The sequence below is a fragment of the Leuresthes tenuis genome, unplaced genomic scaffold (assembly GCF_036924035.1).
Source record: "Leuresthes tenuis unplaced genomic scaffold, fLeuTen1.0.hap1 SCAF_6, whole genome shotgun sequence".
Lineage (NCBI taxonomy): Eukaryota > Metazoa > Chordata > Actinopteri > Atheriniformes > Atherinopsidae > Leuresthes > Leuresthes tenuis.
This window is the reverse complement of record NW_027325360.1, coordinates 19,034,724-19,060,184: the sequence shown is the minus strand read 5'-3', so window position 1 is coordinate 19,060,184 and position 25,461 is coordinate 19,034,724. Positions and strand designations below refer to the sequence as shown.

The 25,461-nt window shown below is 40.8% G+C and overlaps 1 protein-coding gene across 2 annotated transcripts in view; it reads left to right on the top strand.

Moving 5' to 3' along the window:
• The window catches only part of LOC140309986 (single-stranded DNA-binding protein 2), a 56,013-nt gene that overhangs the window by 17,975 nt on the left and 12,577 nt on the right, over positions 1 to 25,461 (top strand). Inside the window, exons 2-5 of one of the 2 annotated variants that reach the window (XM_072388079.1) lie at positions 6,858 to 6,930; positions 12,094 to 12,155; positions 12,369 to 12,453; positions 21,676 to 21,735. In XM_072388079.1, coding sequence (XP_072244180.1) covers positions 6,858 to 6,930; positions 12,094 to 12,155; positions 12,369 to 12,453; positions 21,676 to 21,735 — 280 coding nt within the window. The remainder of the gene's footprint in view (positions 1 to 6,857; positions 6,931 to 12,093; positions 12,156 to 12,368; positions 12,454 to 21,675; positions 21,736 to 25,461) is intronic. The other variant, XM_072388080.1, reaches the window with a different exon arrangement.

Sequence of the window (25,461 nt, the reverse complement as noted above, 5' to 3'; positions counted from 1 at the left end):
CTTTTTGTGTCTCTGTAATCCCCCTTTTTTCTGCCTCAGAACCTTTCATCTCACTCTGCTGTACCCCTGTGACAGCTTCACTCTTTTTCTCTCTGTAATTTTCCTTCATGATGGACACAGAGAGGGGTGTGTGGCTCAGTATCTGGCTGCTTGGTGCTCCTATTTTCCAGCATTCATAGGTTCATGAAAGTATGCATCAGAAATCTTTTTTTTTTTCACACTAATATGAAAATACCCCCTATCTTATAAAATTGTAAAGGAGATCAGTGTATTATGCTGAACATGTGTTGAACCTGTGTTTGACCCCTTTATAAGAGGCGCTGCAGGTTAATCCCTGGTTGACATCATCCAGAGCCTCTAATCTACAACATTCTGCTAAACCACTGCACAGAATTTCAACATTTTCTTTCACACTCTTGTTATTATCACAATTTTCTTTAGATATGTCAGGTTGTCAGTTTTTGATATCATTGTTATTAATCTTTAAAAACTCCTAGAAATGGAACAATGGTGCATTCGTCAGAGGTCGAAAAGGGTCTGAAGTCATTAAGTTGAACAACTAATCTCAGTGTAACGTGTCACTGAAAAACAGACGAGATCTAAAAGAGGACACGACATGACTGCCAATATTTGACAACACAAATGACCTACTGCTCCAGAGTTTAAACTTAGTGAAATGGCCCAGCTGACGTGTTTCTAGATATTTAGAAAGTTATCATGATCAGTTTCATACTTTCATACATCCAAGGTGGATGTTATTAGAGCTGCAGGTCTTTGTGTGTCATTACACAAAATTAATTCAGCCAAATTTCATCAACTCGGAGAGGTTGAGCAGGATGTAGGAGCTGAAAAATCTTTGGTTCAGGTCCAGATTATTTTTAAAATAGGCTTTGGCAGAGGTCTGTGATCTACTAGTACTCCTCCAGTTTTTGATTCAGACAGCGCAGGATTGATTTCGATTGAGCATTTGCACAGTTTACACTCACATAAAGTCACAGTCTCGTATTTGGCGTCAAAAGCTGAACTTTAAAAAGTTAAAGCTGTCTTTCAGTAGTTTAGTAACAGAAAGAGCAACTATTAAATAGATGCTTTACTTGAATAAGAATGTGCCTTAATTAACCATCAAATGTCCAAAATGGGAGGTGGCAGTGGAATAGTCTTTTTTTAGAATTTTTTTTTATTTGACAAGCTTTTTTCCTGGTTTATCATATGTTGCAGCCTTTCAAACAATGTACATTCCTCACAAAGTGTCTAACTAAGTAATCAGATATGTGACTTTTGCCTTGTCTTTGTGAGAAAGGTTGAAATTAAAATACTATCCTAGTTCCAAAAAAGTTGGGACTCCATGTAAAGTAGGAATAACAAAAATAATCAAAATCTCATAAACCTATGAAACTATATCATTCTCAATTGAACAAAAAAACTCCTGATGTTGAAAGTGAGACAATTTACTATTTCATGGAAATATTAGCTCCTCTTTAATTTTATGGCCGCACCATTACTCACAGAAGTTGGGACAGGGCAACTACAGCCTGGAAAAGTAAGTGGTGTTTAAAAAGAAACAGCTAGAGGAAGATGTTGCAACTAATAAGGTTCATTGCCAACAGATCCTTAATTTGATTGGACAAAAAAGAGCACCTTAGAGAGGCAGAGTCTCTCAGTAGTGAAGATGGGCAGAGGTTCGGCAATCTATAGATAATGTTTCTGTATGGAGTAATTTTAACTACGGCACACAATATCATCAAAAGATTCAGAGAATCTGGAGACAATGATGTGTGTAAGGGACATGACCAATGATGACCATAGATGCCTGTAATCTTTAAGCCATCAGGTGCTTAAAGAGAACAGGAATCCTTCCAGAGATCACTGGAATCATGCAAAGAAGCCAAATGTGAACATGATCCAAAAACACCGCCATCCACTCTGGACAAAAAATCATTTAAAATGGACTGAGGCAAAATTTAAATTAAATTTGTCTGTGCTCTGTGGACAAATCACAATTTGAAATTCTTATTGGAAATAAGGACAGCATGTCCACTGGACTAAAGAGGAGAGGGGCCATCTCGCTTCATGTCAGCACTCAGTTTAAAAGCCTGAATCTCTGATGGTGTGCGGGTGGGTTAATGCAACATTCACATGTATATACTGTACATGTTTTAGAGCATTATGTGCTCACATCCAGATGTCTTTTTCATATATCAGCAGGACAATGCTAAGCTACATCCTGCATCTATTAAAACAGCATGGCTGCACAGTAGAAGAGTTTGGATGCTGGACTGGCCTGCAGTCTAGTCCAACATCAGTCCAGCACCAGTTTAAAACAGTGAGACGTGAAATATGACAAAGATGACCCAGGACTGTTATGCAGCTAAAGTCCTATGTTGGACAAGATTATCTCCCAAGTGCTGCCATCAAATTCAAGGAAGAGCTAATACTTTTCCTCCAGTAGAAAAATGTTTCACTGTCAACATTTGAAGTCTCTGTATTTTATAAGATATTGGTTTATGAGATTTACCAATAATTGTGTTCTGTTTTCATTGACATTTTACACAGTGTCCCAACTTTCCAGAATTTAGGTTGTATGTATTTGAGAAATGGTGACTTATTTCCACCCATGTTAGGAAGGAGGTAATAATCCTCCAAAAGATGGATGGTAAAAAAGCAAGGTGGCAGAACAGGTGAGGAATTAAAACAAATCCTTTTAACAAACAGGAAATCTGATTAAAAAATGATAAAATGATAGAGAGTTTGGCATAGAATTAGTGCAGTAACTAGTGCAGTATAAATATTTGAGGAGCCAACATCGGAATGAGTAGGTGTGTGAGGGGAGTCAGCTGACTGGAGGTGGTGGAAAAGGTGAGGTTACTGCCAAGCAGATTGCTTACAAAAAGAAAGACGTTATACTTGTCCAACTCCAAAAAAACAGACAAACTAAATTAGCAATTAGCTGGCAAACATCATGTGAAAGTTCCAGACATTTCCTATGGGAGAGCTAAAGGAACAACACGATGCTAGAGGAACTTGTGTTCAACATGACTCAAAGTGACTGTTAATCTGAATGTGTGCTTGTCGGTTGTATAAAAAAAATAAAGAAACATTAAATCCTATGATAGCATGCTATGCTCAGAACTAAGTAATCCAGGATATAATACAGAAACAAGACCTATTTAATTTGATACTAAGTGCTATACAGTTTACATTTCTGTGATCAAACACTGAACGAGAGAGAGAAAGAAATCCCTTTCCTGCTATAAATCTCTCTAACAGCTGTTTAAGAGGCAGTTTGTATTCATCACTTCCTTTGAGGAGAGAAGATTTCCTGCCCACACACACCTGAATCTAATTTATGCAAAGAAGATACATTTATCGCATCCTTTTCCATAGAGGATGAGACACCACTATCCCTACTGTGGTTATACTTTGAGGCAGATGTGCGTTTTTCTATTTGTATTAGAGAAAGTACTCCAATAGCGTAGTACCAGGAATACAGATTGCTGAGGAGGGGATTTTAGACAACACTCATGGGGATACTGTTTACCAGCAAGAATTTACTCAGCATTTGATAGCGTCTCTTTCCACTTATGTATAATCTAATTGGATTTTCCTGGTAAAATGCATTATTAGGCTATGTGAGCATTGTAACAAGTCCTGTAAATAAGTCATTTAACCTGTTGATTTAGATCAGAGGTACAATCACTTTTCCATTCCATCTGTAACAAGGCTGAACTAATCTGAAGCTAATCTTTGATGGGCAAATCCAATCACTGAAGTCAATGCCCGTTGTGATTTGAAGCGCAGCCAGACTTTGAACGTCTCTGCAGTAAATTGATTAGAAATTATCTACTGATCTCATAAATGCTGACCCGGGGAAAAGATAAAGGTAGATGTCTTTGCTTTAAGATGAGGTTGTGGTTGAGCTCCAGGATACTCCTCCTCTCCCTCATCCCCTTCTCTGCACGACAACTCCGTCAGAATGGCGGCCCCGTGACAAGGCCCTGTTTCTGCTAGCTGCCCTCATTAGGCTAAATTCAAGTCTCTGACTGTTAAAGCTTGCTGTAGAAGCCAGGGTGGAGTCGTCTCAAATTATAAATTTAACTCAATTTGACTCGGAGAAGACAGAACCTCTTGAATTTGAGAGAGACATTAGTTAGGTGTAGATGTTAGTAAAGGGGCTTATACTAATGTGGTGCTTGTAGCTTCCCAGTGCCAGCAATGGGCAACACCCAATGCTTTAATGTTATTGTACTAATACAGAGCCTAAAACTGTAAAAAGAGTACCGGCTGCCTCATTTTAAACAATTTTGCCTGCTGAGATTATTGAAAGTGACAGTTTGTTTAATGCTTTTATGTCACTGTGAAGTTTTCATTTCAATGTGACGAATTTATAAATTTAGATTTCTTAACCTTGAGCAGTCCCCTGTCCTCTAGTCCTCAAACCTTAAGCCAGTCCACTTTCAGACCGTTGGATGTTTTTAAAAGTGGGGAAGGCTCAGCTGGAAGAGTTAACTGAACAGCACGAAGGGCTTTCGGAATTCAAAGCCTATCACTTTGTCCTTGAGAAAATTAGTAGTTTTGAGTAAAAGTTGAACAGACGCTGAATGCTAACAAAGTGCTTTCTTTTGCTGCTTCCTGTCTGCTTATCTGTCCCTTTTAAAATTTGCCTACTGTTGTGTATTTAATAAAAAAAAGAGGAAGGAAAGAGACAGAAGTGTCTTCAGTCTGATTTATTTTCGCAAGTCTTCTCGCACTGCACTTCACGAAGACTACATTATTCCCTTCCATTTATATCTTCTCCAGAAACTTGCATTAACCTACTTACCTCTGATTTTCTAGTGTTTCGAATGTCCACGTCACTGTCACCTCCTCTGGGTTTCTTCACATCGGTCGACCCTGTCTCTCCATCGGGCCCAAAGATCGCATCTCAGAGCGTCTGTGAAATCGATGATAGGTTAAACTTTTTAGTCTGCCTGAGAGGCAGCTTCCACTTGAACAGCTGTGTTTCTGTGGGATACTGACATAAGGTTTCATTTCTTTATTTATTCCCACTGACACAATGAATTCATCCATGCAACCCATCAGGCTCCTCATCATTGCTGGGAACGTATTCACTGCAGAAACATGAGCGCTTTCAGTAATGATAAATTGTTCTACATTGATGCAGCTGTAGCTGATGCTGGGGTTCACGGGAGAGAATGACAGATTTTGACAGGCTGACAGGAAAACGATGCAGGACAAGGCGACTGAGAACGTCTCTCCTTTGAAATGTTCAGTTGTACAATGACTTGGGAAAAAAAAGAGGGCATCTTTTATTCATGTTCAGTTGTCGAGGTGTCAAGAGTTTTGTCAGGCCTCTCATTGTTCTGTTAACCTTGTCTCTGTGAAACATCCTGTCGCTATCTCTTTGGTTAAACATTACTTCCAGGCTACGGGGAAGAGAGAGAAGGAGGGATGAAAAGGCAGAGGGAAGGATAGAGAGAGAGAGATTCACTCCATTCTTTAATCATTAAACAAACATGGTCTCTTGCAAAGAAAAAAAAAGCGTAAAAGGAAAGTAGCGCAGGCGAGACAGAAAAGGCCCAGAGAAAAAAGGAAAGCAGAAGACTGAGAATGAAAGTGATGGGGAAGAGGGTTCGGATTGGAGGAGAGAAGGGTCTAGCTCAGCTTTGGCTGGTGGCTGGTGGCACCTTTTTTGGAGGAGGGAGGGTTGGAGGACACGACAGATGCTGTGCCGTCCCAGTGTCTCTTACGGTTTTCAGAACACCTTTAACGGCCTCGGTCAAAGCTTGTGCTGCATCATGTTTGTAGTTTCTCAAATATGTAGATTTGATTCTTTTCCTCTTCATTTACTGTGAATTCAAGTGTAACGCTGTATATTCAGAGTTTGGACTATTAGACTAGCTCAGGGAATGGGAACTTTGGAGTGTTATTACACCTTATAGACAGTGATAAAACTATATAAAAATATTTTCAATAACTCTATATGACAAAAATTCCAACCTTTATCTCAGTATATCAGCTTCTGATGACACATACGCTTTCCAATATGGCTGAAAACAGTATGTTCTTTAGTATGCTCATGACAGCATTTCAAATATTATACCTGTAACAATGTCACCCAAAGTTAGTTGGCATCAAATATGTGATGGTTAAGCACAAATGTGTTTCTTAATTAATATTTAATTTTTCACAGCTTGGAAAGTTGCTTTTGACACCATCTAAATCCCTTAATCTAGGAAGTATTATTAGGACTGAGTTAGACCTGCTGTTAGTCTTCTGCAGATCAATGTCTATCTTGTATTTATAGACCACTAAATCATCTCGTCCCGTTTTTTTTTCTGAATTGCTCTCAGTACTATTACAGACACACTGGGAGGAACATTGATTAATGAATCAAGCCTGTAATTAATTCTTACTGTGATCAGAGCTGCGGGAAGAACTCCATGTCCAAGTGTGGTGTTTCGTAGTATGGTCATACTCTTTTTCACCATGTTTACTCTTCAGACAGATCTGTTTTTAGATCAAACATAACGTTGGATGAATTTCAAATGTCCTAAAAGTTTCCATGCCTGTTGTTTGGCATATGGGAGGAAAGAGTTTGCCGAAGGTGTTGATTAGGGGATCTGGATTTTGTAGCAGACTACAATTTTCACACATCACCTCATAAAGCACTCTTGGGGAGTTTCTTCTATGTTTCTTTATATCTATCCGCTTGTAAAAACCAACACTGCTTACTATATATTTGTTTGACTCCACTCTTCACATTGCCCTAATTTCCTTTTTTTTCTAAATTAAATACCGTTTCTTTCTTGATTAACATACTGACTTTCATCCTCCATCTGTGTACTTAATTTGTGCAGGTTGGCTCTTTATGTGTACGAGTATCTGCTGCATGTAGGAGCACAGAAGTCAGCACAGACCTTTCTGTCAGAGGTAAGTCCCAAAAATGCTTTATTTGTTTGTGTGTATGTCAGGGTGCAGGCCATGTGCTTTATGTGTCCACCCTGAGGGGTGGCCCTCATACATGTCCGGTAAGTGTAGCAGCTAATTAAATTAGCTTGGCCTTGGTGCAGAGCCAACAGGTTAGTGGGGCAGAGAGGCATTTTAGCCTTAGTGCTGCATTTAGCAGGACTTTAACTGGAGTACAGGAGCTTTACAATGCTTAGCTGATGTCTTGGGCTGACATCATTGTATGGTCCACACAGCAGCTCCATCACATCCTACTTTTCATTTTCATTCCTCTACTTCCTCTCTGTGTGGCCTCCTCTTACCATGCCTCATCTCTCTCGGAGATGCAACCTTATCTTCACTTAAATTCTGCCGGGGTAAAAAGGTGATGGTGTGAAAATGAGGTCATTTGATTCTGAATGATGGCAAATTACAGTGTAGAGGACAGCAGCTAGAGGCTTGTTGTACATCGGCCAGAGGAAGAGTAGAACAAAGAGAGGGGGATGGAAAAGGTTACCTCATCAGCTGGCAATGATTCTCATCATTCTGACTTAGTACGTGCTCGTGCACATGCACGCACACACCTCACTGTCTCTCTGACACCCCTTTCTCTCTGCCATTTCACTTGCTTTCTGTTCTGCAGATGCAAGGGATGAAAAGGATAGGCGGTGTCACATTCAAGTGTGGGAACGCATTAGCTATGAGTGCAACAAGTATAAACACAGCCGTTTGTGTTCAATTCACATGCTCACATGCACACTCTGTAGGTAAACATTTTTGGCAAAATGCAGCTCTTGCTAAAATAGTGGGTGGAGTAAGAGATGGCTTTAAAGACCTGTTTTCGACTTTTATCATCCACATCAGTTTAAAGTGTATCCTCAGGCTCAGGAAACAAGAGCCCACTATGGTGATTCACAAATCAGACCCAGATACCTACACATAAAGACTAAATCACAAACAGACAGAGCAACAGGCAGCCCAAAATCACTGAAGCCTGTCAAACTTAACTGATGCTTCAGTTGTATCAAAAATATACACAAACCTTTACAGAATAAAACTAGTCGTACATGGACAGACAGAAAACCGCACCCTTTGCAACACTCATTGACATGTGCCATTAATCATGCTGAGGGGATCTCACTGTAGCATTGTAAAGGTAAATGAAAGAACCTCCAAGGAGTGCCGACCGCAAGAAGACAGGATATGTGGGCACACTTTGTACCTTTTTTTTACCCACAATCCCCAGATGACGGGGGAATAAAACAACAAACTAGAAAGTGTCCTGTCCTGAACTGTCTGCAGTCTTGTTTGGACTGAGCAACAGCCATTGAAATCAGAGAAATGAGGGACAAAATGCTCATTCTTCAATCTTTGTACCATCTGAGATATTGCGAGAAAGTAGATCATTCTTTGTTATAGTGTAAATGGAAATGACTGGCTTCCTATGTTTCATATACACTGATGACTTGACTAGAACTGCTAACAGTCTGAAAAAACAAATGGAGGCAGTTCCTGCCCCCCCCTTCAAACTTCAAAGCATGGCATTCCTTCTAAAAGTCACCGTGTCTGATCTGCAGCTGAGGTCAGGACGGTCTGATTAAAAGTGCAGTGATTCAGTTGTTCCTGTTATTTCAGTGCTTGTTCATTCTGCTACTTGAGGAAGTTGTCCACTGCTGTTATTCTTTTGTCCTTAAGAAACATTTCAGAGAGGTAGATTAAAACGATGGACATGGAGGAGGCTGACTAAATAAGTGCTGTAGTCTTAACTGTGGCCTGCCTGCTGGTCACAGTTATAGATAGCATTGTGTTTATATACAATATGTGCACATCTGTGGACTGACATGAACTTTCTCCTCTGTGGGTGAAGTCAGGAAACAATTACCCAGAAAAGTCTCGACTGAGAGTGCTTTAGCAAAAAAGTCACTCACATGACATATAACATGAGTGATCGGCTGTTTCTGCTTTTTGAGAACAGATATTACCAACACTCGCTGAAAATACAGAAAAAACATAACATGCAAAGCAGGAAAGAATTTCCAAAGACATCTCACCATTATGGTCTTGTACATTGCCCAGGCTTCCAGTTTTGTTTACGTCTTTCTCCTCAAAGATTTGTGTTAGGTTAGCAGCTACCTCACTGTTTATTACACCCACATGGTGAAAAAAATAAGCAGTGTCGTCATCGGGTGATATTGTAGGCCACCTGTTGACACTGCACAGCCTGGTTGAGTCACTTCAAACCAGCTAAAGGATAAGAGCTTAATGTACATTTTCTGTGAAGCGCATATAGCAGAAATTAAACTAGCATTAACTTATATTGTGCTGATCAGACTGTTGCTGATCTCTGTTTGGGTTCTTAACTGATACTTTGATGGGAAAAATAAAGGTTAGATTTCATTTCATTCATATTTTCAGACTTTACCATGTGAAATAATTCTCTGAGATAAAAGATTTTGTTTTCAGTTTGCTAGCGTCAGATTCAGTGAGCTGTACAGAGCTGTTAACCCTTTCGCACTTAATGCATCCAGGACCAACTCCCACTTTGTAAGTAAATACTACACAATGAATATGCTCGCTGTTCACTGCTCCAGGCCTTAAAAGTAAGTTATACTGTAGGAGTCATTAGCCAGATATTATTGCAACATTTGTTCAGTACGTGGTGTTGTGGTTCTTGTTCCAGCCAACATTTGTATGTGGAGCCGACAGTACGTGGATAATGAATGGGCTGGAAAAACTCCCATATATCATTGTCCACGTGTTTCACATGAGTCCAGTGTTAAGGGCATCAGACGTGACCATATTTCAACAAGAAGGTGGAGCACTTGAAGCTGTTTGTCTACACTACTTAAAATAATGGTTGCTGCCATTAAAGAATAACCCTTTTCTTCTGCTGAGGTAAATCTGTGCTTGAAATTGAGCCTTATGTTGAGTAATAACAGCGGAAAATGTCGGGTAACAGTCATTAACGTAAATGCCGCCAGTGATAAATTGAGATTGATAGATTAATCAATCCAAAAAAATTGAACAAATTTACAGAATAACTTCACATACTAGATCAAATTTCTCCCAGCTACAAAAAAGTCCCCTCAAAACAACATTCACAGAAGTACAGCAACATCATATTCGCATTGGTAGTTTACAAAATCCCAATTTCAATCTGAAGCAGTTCTTCGGAAATATTACTGTTTGCTTTTTTTCGGGGAAAACACAACACCTTCTTTAAAAAGTGGAAATTAATCCATATGAGGAGACCCTCTCAGCTGGTGCTGATGAGGGCTGTACACAGGAGTGCATTTGAAAGTGCACACTTGTGGCTTGCAGTCAGTTTTACATTGCTAACCTGAGCAAAGGCACAAGTGTGATGTTTACAAGCAGTGGTGCACGCTTGCATGCTTCATCTATTATCCGTATCAGCTGATTACAGAGACCTGATGGCAAATCTTTCAATCAACAACTCAGGCATTCGAGTGACATCGAAATATGTGAACCCATTCGGTCTGGTAGATATCGATTGCTTAGGCACCATTAGCACCAAGTCTAAGGGCTCATCCCTACTTATTCGAAGTAGTGAACCTAGTTAATGACACCATAATGACTTGTAAGAAGAATTTCCTGACCCTATTGCAGACTTAATTGGTATTGTAATTCAAGGCATTTCTTTGTTGCCCTCATTACATAACACTGGATGAGTGTCTCGGTAATCTAGTAGAGTGGTTTGATTTCCTATAAACCTTCCTTCTTATGAGGGATCTGAAAATAGACCTCTTGTGTAGTGAAGAGCAATGCTTCCCTAAAATCATGCATATGGAGGCTTTTGTCAAAACAGAATCTAGGGAGGTTGCCGTCCGCATCCTCTCTCGTCATGCCTGGTCTGTTCTGAATGGCCCATTTGAGGAGCCTGAACAGGCACTGCCCACCATTTGGTGTGAGCACTGCACTCTCTCTTCTTTATTTTTTCTTTTAAAAAAGTCATTTGTTTGGGGAATAGAACAAAAAAAAATCAGTATGTTTTGATGGGATGCAACTTTTATATTCACCTTCAAGAAGGAGAAGAACAAGTCATCAAAATTTTAGAGCTGTTTACCAGGAAATATCTAACCTAAAATTCAGTTATGTACACCTGAGCCAGACACATACAGTGTGGTGTGCAGTAATAGTAATGTATAGCATAAGACATAAAAACACTTACATCAAAATATCTATTTTATTTCCATGGAGACCTTAAAGCTTCATAACTGTGTTTGAGTAAAAAAAATTCTCTCTCTCAAAAATCTCTGCTCCTCCATCTCTGCTGCAGGTCATACAGACTGTGTGGAGAAACCAGTTTGATATGACAGCTATACCAATCCCCATATTTATGGTGAACATCATACTTTAGAGCAGGGATGTCCACATGCGGTCTTTAGAAGTGATCCATTCCATCTCGAGGACCAACTTTGGACATCCCTCCCTTAGAGGATCACGGTTCACTTGAATCTATATGTTTCTTTCTTTGTTACAATATTACAGGTAAGCACCTCTGAGGAGAGACTGATTGCAAGTATTTGCTTGATGGCAGTATTTTTTTGTTTACGTTTAACACCTTTGCAAACATGTTATAGAATAACAAGTCATTACCAACCAACTTGTTTCATGCACACCCTAATTCTTAATCAGCCTACTGTGAAGAAATGGAGGAAGGAATGAGGGAGGTGGGAGAATGGAAGACATTCTGTATCTGCAAAGAAAACTCACAGGATGGAAATCAGTCATAAGGTTGGAGATAAGCAAAGGGTGAAACTCTCTGGAAGCTGAAGAAAAGACGCTGTGATGAACAAACTGAGTAGTGAGTGGGTAGTTCAAAGTTTTGATTGGGCTCCTCAGGCTGGTACATGTCTATGACGTCATGCTGTATACACTCTCTGACTCAGGGAAATACGCACACATTTGTGTACGTACAGATTCACATTTGTGTGATGGCAGGCTGGGAGGCACACATAGACTCACTTATCCACTTAAGATTCCAAGAGAAAACATAATTACCTAATGGCATGTGTTATAAGATTTCCATTGCACCCTCTTCAACTTGTAAAGCATGTAATTCCGATGTCAGGCATGTTTTCATACCCAGCATGTGTCTAAAGCTTTTCTGTCTCTCTGTTTGTCAAGATCCGATGGGAGAAGAACATCACATTAGGAGAACCTCCGGGGTTCCTCCACTCATGGTGGTGGTAAGTGTTTTTATGGCTAATGACACCAGATACGTTCTTCCTAATGTTGTTTTTCCATCATTCTATCTCTGTCATTCCTTACATAAACTGCTGTTTGTCTCTGCATCCTGCTGTCATGTGTCCTCATCCCATTCACTGTCCCCCAAAGCCCAAATAATACTGGGCGCCATACCTCTAAAGTTGATCTCGTTTTTCTATTTCTCTACATTTTAGTGTTTTCTGGGACCTGTACTGTGCAGCTCCAGAGAGGAGAGACACATGTGAACACTCCAGTGAGGCCAAGGCCTTCCATGATTATGTGAGTTTGCACTGATGTAGCTTCTCTTGCTCCCATTGGCTCATTGGTACTTCAGATTAGCACAGAAATCATAGTGAAATAGAATAAGATAGGTGTTCAGTATTTAATCAATAGATCAGACCATTTTAAATGAATGTTTGTGCATATGAATACAAAACATATGATGTTTGAAACCTGCTTCTGGAAGCAGCACACACAGTCCACAGGGTGTTAATTCCTTCACAGTCCTGTCCTGTTTGTCATGAAGGAAAATAAAACCTTTTAAGATAATTCAGTGTACTTTATGCTGCCTGTATCATGTTCACACAACTATCTGCTTCATGCCGTTCCTTTATTTATTCAATACTGAACAAGTTGGGACTGTGTGGAGTCAATTTCTTTACAATTAAAGAATGAAAAGGAGATTTCAGATGTTTAATCAACACCTTGTTCCAGTGTCTACATGAGCATTTCCTACCTGCCCAGTGTTGATTCAATCTGAGAAATTGTAGCTTTGATGTTGTCGTTTGTATTAATATTGTATCAGTGGTGCTCACAAAGAGTCGCTTGCTGCATATTTAGAAGGTGAAGTTACAACACTCATCATTTTCACACATATTATTTGTTAGCATGATATTGAACAGTCTTTGCTTGTCATATGGCATTCTAGGAAATGTGGTGAAATAGTTTTATCTGAGAGTGAATCTGAGGTTTCTTGTATGAGATCCCGAACATGCAGCATATGCAGATGAATTGGTGTTGGCACATTTGAGAAGCAGACTGGGCAGAAAGATGGCAGCCAGTGTGATGGAATCGTCTCTTATTGCAGTGTTTTCTCAGTGTGGCTCCACTTCACTGCATTAACTCCTGCATGTCGAGGCATGGGTTGATTCAGTCATGTGTCGCGCAGTATCTGATGTACAGTGAATGGTGTCAGAGCTCTGGAAGTTTTCGATTAACTTGCGACTAAGAGGGAGGAACTATGGATCCTCTCTGGGAATTTTGAGATTTGTTTTTGTGTGAGTGTGAGGGGGAGCAGGGATCTTCTCTCTCCAGCTTTTCATGTTGTTGTTTTCCCTCTGTAGCCTGGCGTCTGACTCATCAGATTAATCTGTACAGAGGTTTATTGAGATGTATGTTGGAAGTGCACAGGTCACGGGTTTCTGCCTAGCCCAGCAGGATCTTCCCCCTCTCTGTGGCTCATTCCCTCTTTCCTTTAAGCTTGCTGTCCTGTAGATCTGGCAGGGGCTCACTTCTCTTTTATCTTCTTGCAGTTAGATATGTGTGTGTGTGTGCGTGCGTATGTGTGTATGTGCATACGCAGGTGATGCTGCTGATGCTGGCGATGATGATCAGGGTGATGAATAGGCACTGAGGACGAGGCAGCAATGTGATGATGTCATGCTGGCTCAGGGAAGGGAGGCTGGAGGGCAGCACGACCTCAGTCCTGTGAGACAAACAGCAAGAAGAAGAGAGAGATGGAGAAAAACAGGAAACTATGGAGATGGACAGAAAGAGGCTCGAAGACAAAAAGAGGGGAAAAAAGGCAGACACTCCTTATAGGAGCCACCTCGGCACCAACAATCAAACATCGGTGATTAAATCTACTTGTGCTCAAGATGCTACAACAGCATATATATTTATTAATAGATTTTGTTTTCCTATCTTATCAGAATCTATTTAGCATATATCTTAAAGTGGATAGAAATGGCCACCAGCAGCATCTTATTTACACATCTCCTGCCAGGGTGTAATCACGGAATTATAATTAGACCAATTGTAATTAGACCAAGGTCACTTTCAATCAACTGCTCTAATGCTGCACTTCTTCTCAGATCCAATCAGAGGTACTAACCACAGATCTGCTGCTCAATTAAAGCTAAATGACGGGACAACTGCGGTGGACGTCATTGGAAAAAATAACACACTTTAATTTGACGCTTGTGTCTCTGTCAGTTTCCTGACTTTGAGACTGATGAAGATTTTAATCAGATATTTTCTTGCTAATTAATTCAATTCCTAATTAATGCCAAGGAGATGTAGGGGCTCACTTGTATCATCATTCCATCCCTTTCCTTTGATAATTGGTGGTATTGTGTCAGTGCTCTTTAACCTTATTTGCACCTTCATCATAATTTTACCAATCTAATATAGCAACAAATGGCTTTGTGTGGATCTGATTTAGGCAAATAGTTTAATTTGTGTTTTCATGTTCTGCTTATGATTTTTGTTTACAGAGAAGCAGATCATGTGAAAGTCATTTTAAACCTTCATAAAATATATATCTGATATATCTGTGGGGACAGACATGCAGTCCTTCTGAAAGCTAACAATACATATACTCCGAAGACGGTGCTATGCATCAATCAGATGATGGTTGGTTGAAAGTTAGAGAAGTGCCAAAACCATAGAAGGCACAGACGCTCATGTGAAAAACAACGGCAACAGCTGTACTGGACAGTCATTATTTTTCAACACTTGGTTTCATTAGTTTAATTTAACCACAGAGCAGATCTTTATCCTCTTTGACCTCTGTCTTTTCCACCGCAGAGCAATGCTAAAGCACCAACAACAGAGCCGACACAACAAAGAGCAGCCCGCAGCTCAGCTTGTTCCCGCATATTTATGAGACGGCCATCAAGTTTGCAGCAAAACACGATAACATGTAGATCTGTGTTTGCAAGGCACCAAGAGAGAGCACATGAAGAACTATGTTCAGTCCTTAACTGGATTTGAATCTTCTTGGTCTTGGATGTTAATACAGTAATCTAATGTTAAAAAGGGAAGAGAGAAAAGACTGATGAAAGGGAGGCGAGATGCGATGCTATTGATTTCCATTCTCTGTTGAGGCTTTTCAGGCCTCAGAAAGGCCGTTTACAGTTCTGTTAAGTGCTTTGTAAATTGTGTACTCGATACTAAAAGAGCTGTTTCCATTTGCCTAGTTCCATGGAGTCATAAAAACAAGTTATTTTTAAATTCTTTGCCAAGAAATGACTTTATTTGAGACAAATGGCTAAATTGTCTCTCTTTTTGAGGAACGACTCACAAATCAGTGATGGTCATTTTAGCCTTTTCTTTACAGTTTTGGTTTGAAAGCTGAAAGTGGACTGCTGTTGCATAGTTGTTCCCACTTACAGCATGTGCGCTAACATACAAATAAAGTTATTAGTATGTTGAGGTGTCATTTGATTTATCATACTCAAACTAGTTTCTGCTGGATGATTTATTTTTTTTCTGTTCACTGCAAATTTCTGTTCAGTCTAGTGTGATATTTAACATAACATGAGCAGCCTAGAGTGGAAGGAGAATAATAGAACCAGCTTCAAATGGCTTGTAAGACCTTACTGTGTTTAGTAGAAGCATTTCAACTTTCTGTACCAATACATTTAACGCTTAATTCCACATGTCATTGTTAAGTGCACTGGTGCATGATTGTGTGTTTGTGTGTAGCTCCTTGAGTAAATATCTCTTGATGGATTATTCTTGGAATAGACGTTTAGTATTAAGGTCAGAGAGCCACAATGGTGCAAGAAGGGCTTATGTGTTTGAAAAGTGTGAGGAGTTTGGGAGAACTGCACTCAGAACTGATCTCCGAAAAAAGACGCCTGACATCTGATTTCAGCAGATTACCAGAATCTGACAGTTGTACTGGTCGCACTGTGCAGCCGCCAGATAAGAATGGTCTGTAACTGAAGCAAGTCGATGGTTGAAAAAGTGATTAGTGTGAATGAACCAGCTGTTGTGAAGGTCTTTTTGCATGCAACTTGGCTTCAAGGTGTAAATGTTCATCCTGATGTGTGAATCCGTGAAGATTCTCAGTAAAGAAAACCCAAAAACAACAGTATACAGCAAACAGAAGACGAGCATACTAACAATTATCCTCACCACTGATTAATCTAGCCTTTTTTCTAAAATCAATCAACCATAAAATCTGAAATAAAGGGAATGTATGTGTTATAAGTTGCAGTACCCAAGTAGAACATGTATTTGGTGTTCTATATACAACAAAAAACATATTTATATATACATAGAAAAGCAGAAAATCCCTTTAAGTGAGTTATATAAATGGCTCACAAGCATTTTTGCTGGGGAAACGAATGAACTGATAAGAAGAGGCTAAAGTAGCTCTTGAATGATATTCTATTGATCAGCTAATTGATTAATGAGCCAGTAATATCAGCATTCTTTTTAAGTATGAGGGCTTCTGTAAAGCATATTTTCCTTATTTCTTTCTCCATTTTTGAAGAGATGATAAGAAGTAAGCAAAAAAATGTTGCTGAAGGGATTGTTCAGCATTTTTCTGGCTCACCTCTTTTAGTGCACTCATCCATCAGAATGATCAAATGGTGACCAGGGAGCCACTGCTGACAGTGACAGTTAACACATGCTGTTTCTGCAGAAGACTAAATTATGAACCTAATTTCCAGAAAAGTTAGGGAATATGCAACAAAAACTATGATCTGTCATGGGTATACTAACTGTTGCAGTTATGTAAGAATAATCTATAGCTGCTTTCACACACTCTGGAGTCTTCTTAAGCTGTTCTGGAGTGGTGGTATGTGATAATGCAAATGTAACACACCCAGCCCCCTATTAAAATCTCTATGTCATCAGCGGGTGAGGCAATGTATGAACATGTCAGCAAACATCCCAGACCGTTTGTTACCACTGTGCGAGTTTGTGTGTGTGGTTTGTCCTGTATGCTACTTAATGCTTGCTCCCAGCTATTGTGGACACATACAGATGCATGTAGTGCTATAACGCAATAAGGAGCCTCATCTGCTATTCTAATCACACAGTGATTTCCACAGCATAACGTTTGCATCATGTGCTGCCCCCTGGATCAAATTGTCTGCACTTTCTCCTGGTCATCATCAGTGTACATGTGTGTAAACAGCTTGTGTTGAATCAGACTGAATACAAGATTTCAGCTGCTCAACAATCTGTGCTTGTCAGATTCCACTCTTCATTATGCTCAGAACACTTTCAATAGGAGCCAGATTTGGACTGCAGGCCTACCGGTCAAGCACAAACTGTCTATGAAGCCATGCTGTAGTAAATTGGGTTGTAAATTGTCTGCATTTTCCTGCTGAATAAACCACAGACCTCCTGGGAAAAGATGCAACCTTGCCTCTGCATTGATGGTACCCTCACACATTTGCAAGTCCTCCAAGCACACTGACATCACAGTTGCTGGCTTTTGCACCTTTCACTGACAACTGTCTGGATGGTCTTTCACATTTTGGGCATGTAGAACCCAATGCCTTTTTCTTTCTTCTAAAAAGCAGCTAAAAGCAACTGGACTCATCTGACCAAAGTGAACACGTGCCCACTGTCTTTCTGTCTATCGAAGATGAGTCCGTGTTCAGAGAGCTTGGCTGTATTTTTGTGCAGACTTGATACATGGTTTTGTCCTTGCATTAAAACTGTTTCAGGTTACAGTTCTGGATGCTGCAGTGGATTGTGTTGAGTGACAATGATACTCCTGACTCCTGTGACTATATTGATCTTGGAAGCATGAACGTTACATCCATGCAGTCTCTCAGACTTAAGTTTGTGTGCATTGCAAACACTTCCTTACTTTTTTGGAATTGTGGTTTCTACCAAAGATCAACAAAGATGGTGACAGATGAAGCAGAGATCAAGCAGGCACCTAATATGTAGAGAGGCAGAAATGTTACAGGAAGGGAGTATATTAAGGGGATCCTGTATCATTGTGTGCAATCGCTAAGGGAGACAGGAGGTACATGGCAGTTAGCGAGGAAGAGGAGATCAAGAGGCAGAGCCAGAAGCAAACTCTTTGAAAAATATGCTCTGTTTCATGCTCCCAGATCTTACATTCATACGCTCCCACTCCCACATCGAGATGTAGTCACACTCAATTTAACAGCTGCGCACACATTTTCACATTATTGTGAAGATAAAGTATACACAGGTTTGTAAATGTACTAACACACAAGACATTTTTATTTATATACATACTGGCACACTTCATTTACTGTGCTGCCTGCCAGCGAGAGGCTGAAGGAGTTTAGCTGAAGACGGCTCCCGTGTAAATTAGCAAGAATGAGCAAATTAGTGTTTTTTCCTCTCTTTCTCTCTGATTTAAACATTGTCTTTGTGCTTATAAATAATTCATTAAAAGGTCTTTATCCTGATTACTGACATTCTGCTACCTTAAAATCCTTCAAATAAGGTTTCAAATGACAATATGACTGTCTTCAAATGACCTAAAACAGTTACTGTTTAGTGTCCCTGTAGCAGCACAAGGATGTCAATATGAACTCACCTTTAATGGCTAGAATTTACACATGTACAAGTGAATAAAGGTGACTGAATAGCTCAAAATCAAAGTCAAAACTGAAAGTCTTTGTTGAATATTGTTGTGTTAACCTCATAGGGTAGGACAAGTTTTAAGAGTACTTCATGTCTTACAAATGCCAGTTAGGACAGCTCAGTGGGATGCAGAGCTTGGATAGGCTCCACCCTCCTCTTAAGTATGGATGGATGGATGGATGGATGGATGGATGAATGAATGAATGGGTGGGTGGGTGGGTGGGTGGGTTAGGATGGATGGATAGGTGGATGGGTGGGTTGTATTAGAGGATGGATGGATGGGTGGGATGGATGGATGATGGATAGGTGGTTGAGGGGGTGGGTTGGATGGGAGGATGGATGGATGGATGGATGGATGGATGGATGGATGGGTGGGTGGGTGAGGGGGTGGGTTATATGGGAGGATGGATGGATGGATGGGTGGGTGGGTGGGTTGGATGGATGATGGATAGGTGGGTGAGGGGGTGGGTTGGATGGGAGGATGGATGAATGGGTGGGTGGGTGGGTGGGATGGATGATGGATAGGTGGGTGAGGGGGTGGGTTGGATGGGAGGATGGATGGATGGATGGATGGATGGATGGATGGATGGATGGATGGATAGGTGGGTGGGCGGGTGGGTGGGTTATATGGGAGGATTGATGGATGGATGGATGGATGGATGGATGGATGGATGGGTTATATGGGTGGATTGATGGAGGGGTGGGTGGATGGATGGGTGGGTGGGTGGTTGGTTGGTTGGTTGGTTGGTTGGTTGGGATGGATAGGTGGGTGAGGGGGTTGGTTATATGGGAGGATGGATGGATGGATGGATGGATGGATGGATGGATGGGTGGGTGGATGGGCGGGGTGGATGATGGATAGGTGGGTGAGGGGGTGGGTTGGATGGGAGGATGGATGGATGGATGGATGGATAGGTGGGTGGGCGGGTGGGTTATATGGATGGAGGGATGGATGGATGGATGGATGGATGGATGGATGGATGGATGGATGGATGGATGGATGGATAGGTGGGTTATATGGGAGGATGGATGGATGGATGGATGGATGGATGGATGGATGGATGGATGGATGGATGGATGGATTGGTGGATGGATAAGTGGGTGGGTTGTATGGGAGGATGGATGGATGGATTGGTGGATGGATAAGTGGGTGGGTTGTATGGGAGGATGGATTGGTGGATGGATAAGTGGGTGGGTTGTATGGATGGATGGATGGATGGATGGATTGGTGGATGGATAAGTGGGTGGGTTGTATGGGAGGATGGATGGATGGATTGGTGGATGGATAAGTGGGTTATACTGAAAGCAAGTGGATTATACTAAATTATACTGAAAGTTTTGAAGATTCTGTATTTGCTCAGAAGAGCACCTGCAAAACACACAAAAACATGTTGGGACTGATGTTTTATTATCTGATAAGCACCAAACTATCTGAGGATGGAAAGCTTGAGTCAGTAGCAGGAAATGCAAAACTGAAATTGACCAGTTTGTCTGTGCTTGCATGCATTTGAACAGACAGAGAGAGTGGATAGAAACAACCTAGAAACAGAAACTCTGTTGGCTCCAAGTATTGTGGGTAAGAAGCTGACTCCATCCAGTAGAGAGCCAATAAGGGTTAGGGAGAGATCCCCGCACCCTGTTTCCAGGGAAACTGCGCCCCCAATCCTCCCTCTCTTTCTTTGTCTCCGTCCATGTCTCACTGTCCGTCTCTCTTACTCACTCCCATGTTCCTTCTTGGCGGTGCTGAGGAGGAGGGAGCTGTGGAGGTGACTCACTGTAACATCATTGCCATGGCAATGGAGAGCGAGCCAAGTGAGGAGGGAGACAGGGGACGAAAAGACTGGGAATTTCCATAGGTTTGAGCAGAGATGGAAAAGATTGTCACGATCTGCAACAACTGATAAAAATAAACAGATTCAATTTCAGTGTTAAACAGTGTACATCAAAGTATTTCTGTTAAAAAAAAAAATCAATAGAATCATTCTCATTATTTCCCCTGCTTGTCCCCCTCACTCTCCACACTGCTTCGTCCTGTCTCTCTCAGATCAGCAGTTTTTTTCCACTCCTCACTCCCTCTGCCTCTCTCTGCCCCTGTTCTCCTGCCCTCCACATTCCTCTTTGCGTCTGTTGCTTCCTCTTCTTTTGGCCTGTTGCATGCAGCCCTTTGGTCTCAGAGGAGTGTGTTTTCCACTGGTGTATTACGCTGAGTCATGTCAAATGCGTGTTTAGACACGCCAAGGTGCCGTGTTTATGTGGTGTTGATATATGCACGCTTTGCTGCTCTACATTAGGCCAGGGCAAAGATGAGGCTGTGCTGCAGGGTGGAGGGGAGAGGTTTGACTAGGGCAGGAGAGACAAGAAGGTGTGAGTATGTGGAAAAGTAACTGTAGCTGCTCTTATTGATTATGAATATTTAAAAAAGTGGGCTCAGTTAGGAGCATTTCTGTACTATTCCTCTCTGAGCAGGCACACTTGCAGATTTACCCAGCAAGTTGGGTTTTTTTTTTCTGTTTGACTCTGACTGGAGCCATATATGATATTTTCTATCATCTGTACTCACAAGAGACTGGAATGAAATGTTTCAGCATAAAATCAGCCACAGTGAGCTCTTTTTTTTTTTTTTCACACTGCACACTGTATTTTTTAACATCCAGTCTTCCCTGACCCATTTTGGTGAAAAGTTATCGAAAGGTTTTCACAGCAGAAACCTCACAGGTTATGTGAGTGAAAGAGATCATGGTGAAGGACCCAGAGATTGAGCTGTAGCAGTGGCGGCGAGCTGTGCAGGGAGGGAGAATGCTGACACAATCGGACTGGCACGTCGTCGCTTTGACCCCAACTAACCCCTGTGGCTTTTTGCTGTTGTAGACACCCATATTCTTATCTCCTGTTGTCTCTTGTGTCTAGCCTTCTTCCACTGGAAGGACCACGAGACATGAAAACCTCTCAGTACTTGTCCCTTTGGCCGTAAGTCTAAGTATCAACACTTCTGCTGATTTTCTAACTTAGTAGTTCCTGTCCTTGCAATTGCATTTCAACGTGCTTTAAAATGATTTCTATACTTCTATTAAATGTCGCATGATCTGTGGATTTCTGTAAAATCAATATTAAGCCTTTGCAATGATCTCTCAGGTGCAAGACCTTGATATTGCCTTCTCTTCATCTCCAGCTGTGACATTTAAATCTGCTTGTGTTGTTTTTCCTGTGTTCAGTCCATCTCCCTTATCTCCTCGAGTGTCACTAAAACACGTACGATAGAAGCAGGAAAAGTGACTCCCCAGCAACAAAGTGACTATCATTTTCAACTCTGCATTAGTATCTGACAGTGCATCAACCTGTGGCTCCCTCTCACATAGCTCCTTACAGCCTCTGGGATGCTTACAAGGTTCGATAATGACATCGGTGATAACAGACACACAACCAGTGACCCCCTTTTATTGTCCCCCCCTGTGCAGTTCGTTTCGCCATACCTAAAAAAAAGCTATTATATACAGTTTTTTTTACTTGTTTTACTAACATGTTAGGCAGCACAGTCACAGTTTGGATGATTTTAATGTAGCATTATAATGGGATGTTATAATATTCCGACATAGTGGAATAATATAGTAAAGTGCAGAAGTATTTCAGAATATTTCACCTCGGCTGGGTTCCCTATACAGCTGTTCATTCAGTTTTTTTCACAATATGCAGCTGGATATTAAAGGCTGTTTCTGTTTTTAATAGGAATTTGGTGTAATTCTATTAGATTATATAACATTACTATTATAATTACTCTAATAATGTTTTTTGAAAGACTTGCTTTTTGACTTGCAAGTCAATTCACCACAGACTTGAGACTTGTTTTGGACTTGTCCTTTAAAGACCTGAAACACAATATGAACTTTGTTAATGCAGGATTTGCACAGCTTTAGTTCAGCAGTCTCAGCTTGGACTTGTTTACTGTTGTACAATATGGCTGAACAGCCCTATTCTTCTGTGATGACAGAATAGAGATAGCACTTTTTCCCACTTGCCGCTGTGTTTTAATGGTGTCCCATATGGCATGTTTTTGTTAAGAGAGGCAGTTTTCAATACCAGAGGGTGACTGAGCCAGTGTGCCCTGAAATTAAATATTGAGTTTGGCTTTATAATGGGACTGTGGCATGTGTTGATCAGTCTCACCATGAAAAGGTGTTGAATGTAAACTTCTTTCTGTCCATCTCTCTCCTGTGCTGAATGAAAGGCTGTTGAAAGTTAAAACCTTTATTTCTCAACTTTGCATTTATTTATTTCTCAACAGACTTTGCTCGTTCTTTGGATTTACACCGATGCAAAAAAATCCTTTTTAGTGTGGTTATGTGAATGAGTGCGTTTGTGTTACTGCATGCATGTGAGAGAGTGGGTCATGCAGAATGTTAGCATCTCTTCTTTCCATTCTCTCCTCTCTTATTCAGGAAGTGGACTAATGGCATTTGAGAGGATGGAGTGGAAAAGAGGGAGAGGGAGGAGGGATGTAGTTCCTTCCTGTGTAGCGTGGAGATCCTGATGTACCTCAGGTGGCCTTGAGCCATAGTGCTAACCCGTCCATACCCCTGCAGATTTAAACCTAAAGATTCTTTAAGCCCCTTTCACAATGGACAAAAAAGCCCCCAACATCTACTGACATCTGGCTTTGGTCTGCAGTATAGGCTGTAAGGCTATAATTCCCAACATCAAATGAGTCAGCAATCATGGGCATTTCTGTTCTGATTGGCAGTGATATCAATATGACACACATACGGTACACTCTGCTTTAAAAGCATGTGCACTGACTGCAGTGTCTTACACAGAGGCTCTAAAACATTTAGAAAGACTAACCCATGGATAAAGCGAGAGGAGGTCCATCTCACCTTGGCTTTTAGAATTTCTGACAAGCGTTTCTCTTTCTTTTTGCGCATTTAGAGCAGGTAATCAAATGATTAAAACAAATGTAGGAACCACCTTAATCAGTTCCCTAAAACGGCTACACACTGTACAACCCTGTTCCCACAAGCAAAATGCAATGATTTGCAAATCAGGCAACAAATCAAATGCAGAAAGGTTCATGTTTTTTTCAAAGTGGATCTGCTTGTTTTCAATTTAATGACAGTGTGTACAGTGTGTTTTTAAAAAACTCAGAGTGTCTTTACCGCTGTGTTGCATCATCTCTTCTTTTAACAATGCTCAAAGCATTTGGAAGCTGAGGAGACTGGGTCCTGTAGTCCTGAAAGTGAAATGTTTTCCCATTTTTGCTCCACATGGTGTTTTAACTGCTGAATTGGGTTCAGGCTTCATTTGTCTTATTTTATGTTTCATAATGCGCAATATCAAAATTTAGCACCTAAGCCTTTTTGCTGTGGAGCTGTGCTGTTGTAAGATTTGCATTGGAAACACTGAATAATGTATAATTATATCAGCAATTATGTAGTATGATTACTATGATATGATAATATATGATTAGAGTTCGCTGTTAGTAACAAAGCGAAAAGAATGAGCAAAAGAGTTTCGACTTCCCAAGAGGTACACCTGTGTACACCTCGACAGTGTATGTGTGATGTATTTAAAATAAACTACATTGCACAGAATAGATTTAACAGCAGACACAACAGCAACGCTCATTTCTGTGCTTATGATAGCTTCTGGACATCAACAAAACAGGTACACTTTGACCAAACTAACAGCACAAAATAGTGAGATGTCCATGCTTTAACTCTCTTTGCATGTTTGTGAGAGAAAGAAGATGCATTGTTACACTAACAGGAAGGCATACGAAGACAAGCGATGAAATGGAGTGGGTTTCATACCTGAGAGAGAGAGAGAGAGAGAGAAGTGGAGGAAGCAGACAGCGAGCAATACCAGCTCAGACAGTGAGAGAAGATGGGCACAGACTGTTTTTTGAGATTCCACTCACGTGTCTGTCTCAGTCTCTGCAGTATTGAATGAAAATGACTCCCCACCTACACACGCACAAAGTGTACATGTATCGGACATGCACATTAGTGTGGGACACAATCTGTAAACATAGAGGGATGAAGGAGTTTGGAAGTTATCTCATTAGGTATTACTGAGCCCTGTAGTGTGATTGGATTAGTGTACCGTGAATGTTGCATAGAGAAAAGTCAAATTAACTTGTGGAGTAGTGAGCTGTGGTATAATTGCACTAAATATCTTGTGTGTGTGTGTATTGTATAGATGAGCCCAGCACGTTTTGATCATTTTCCATACATAAAGTAAGAGATGCTTCTTGCAATAAGGGAATAGTACAGCTGAACAATTGTACAATGGCTTGCAAAATTATTCATCCCCCTTGACATTGTTCCCTTTTTTGGTGGGGTCGGGGGCAAAACTGATGACATGCAATGAGGGGAAATGAATAATAGTGGACAGACCGGACATGGTAAACCTGAAGGAGCTGGAAATCTCCACAGTGGAGATGTGTATCTGTCTGTGGGAACTTTACAGAAGACCGGTCCGAAAAAAAGACAAGTTTGCCTAAAGCATGTGGGAGATTCGCTTAATATTTGTACGAAAGTCCTCTGGTCAGATGTGATTAAAATGAAACTTTTTTATCATCAAGGAAAAGGCTACAGCTGGTGCAATCCCTATACCTCTCATCATCCCAAAATAAGAGGGATGTGGGTGTGATTTTCTTGCATTTCTTGTGCATGGGCCAGATGTGGCCATCTAACAAGCCAG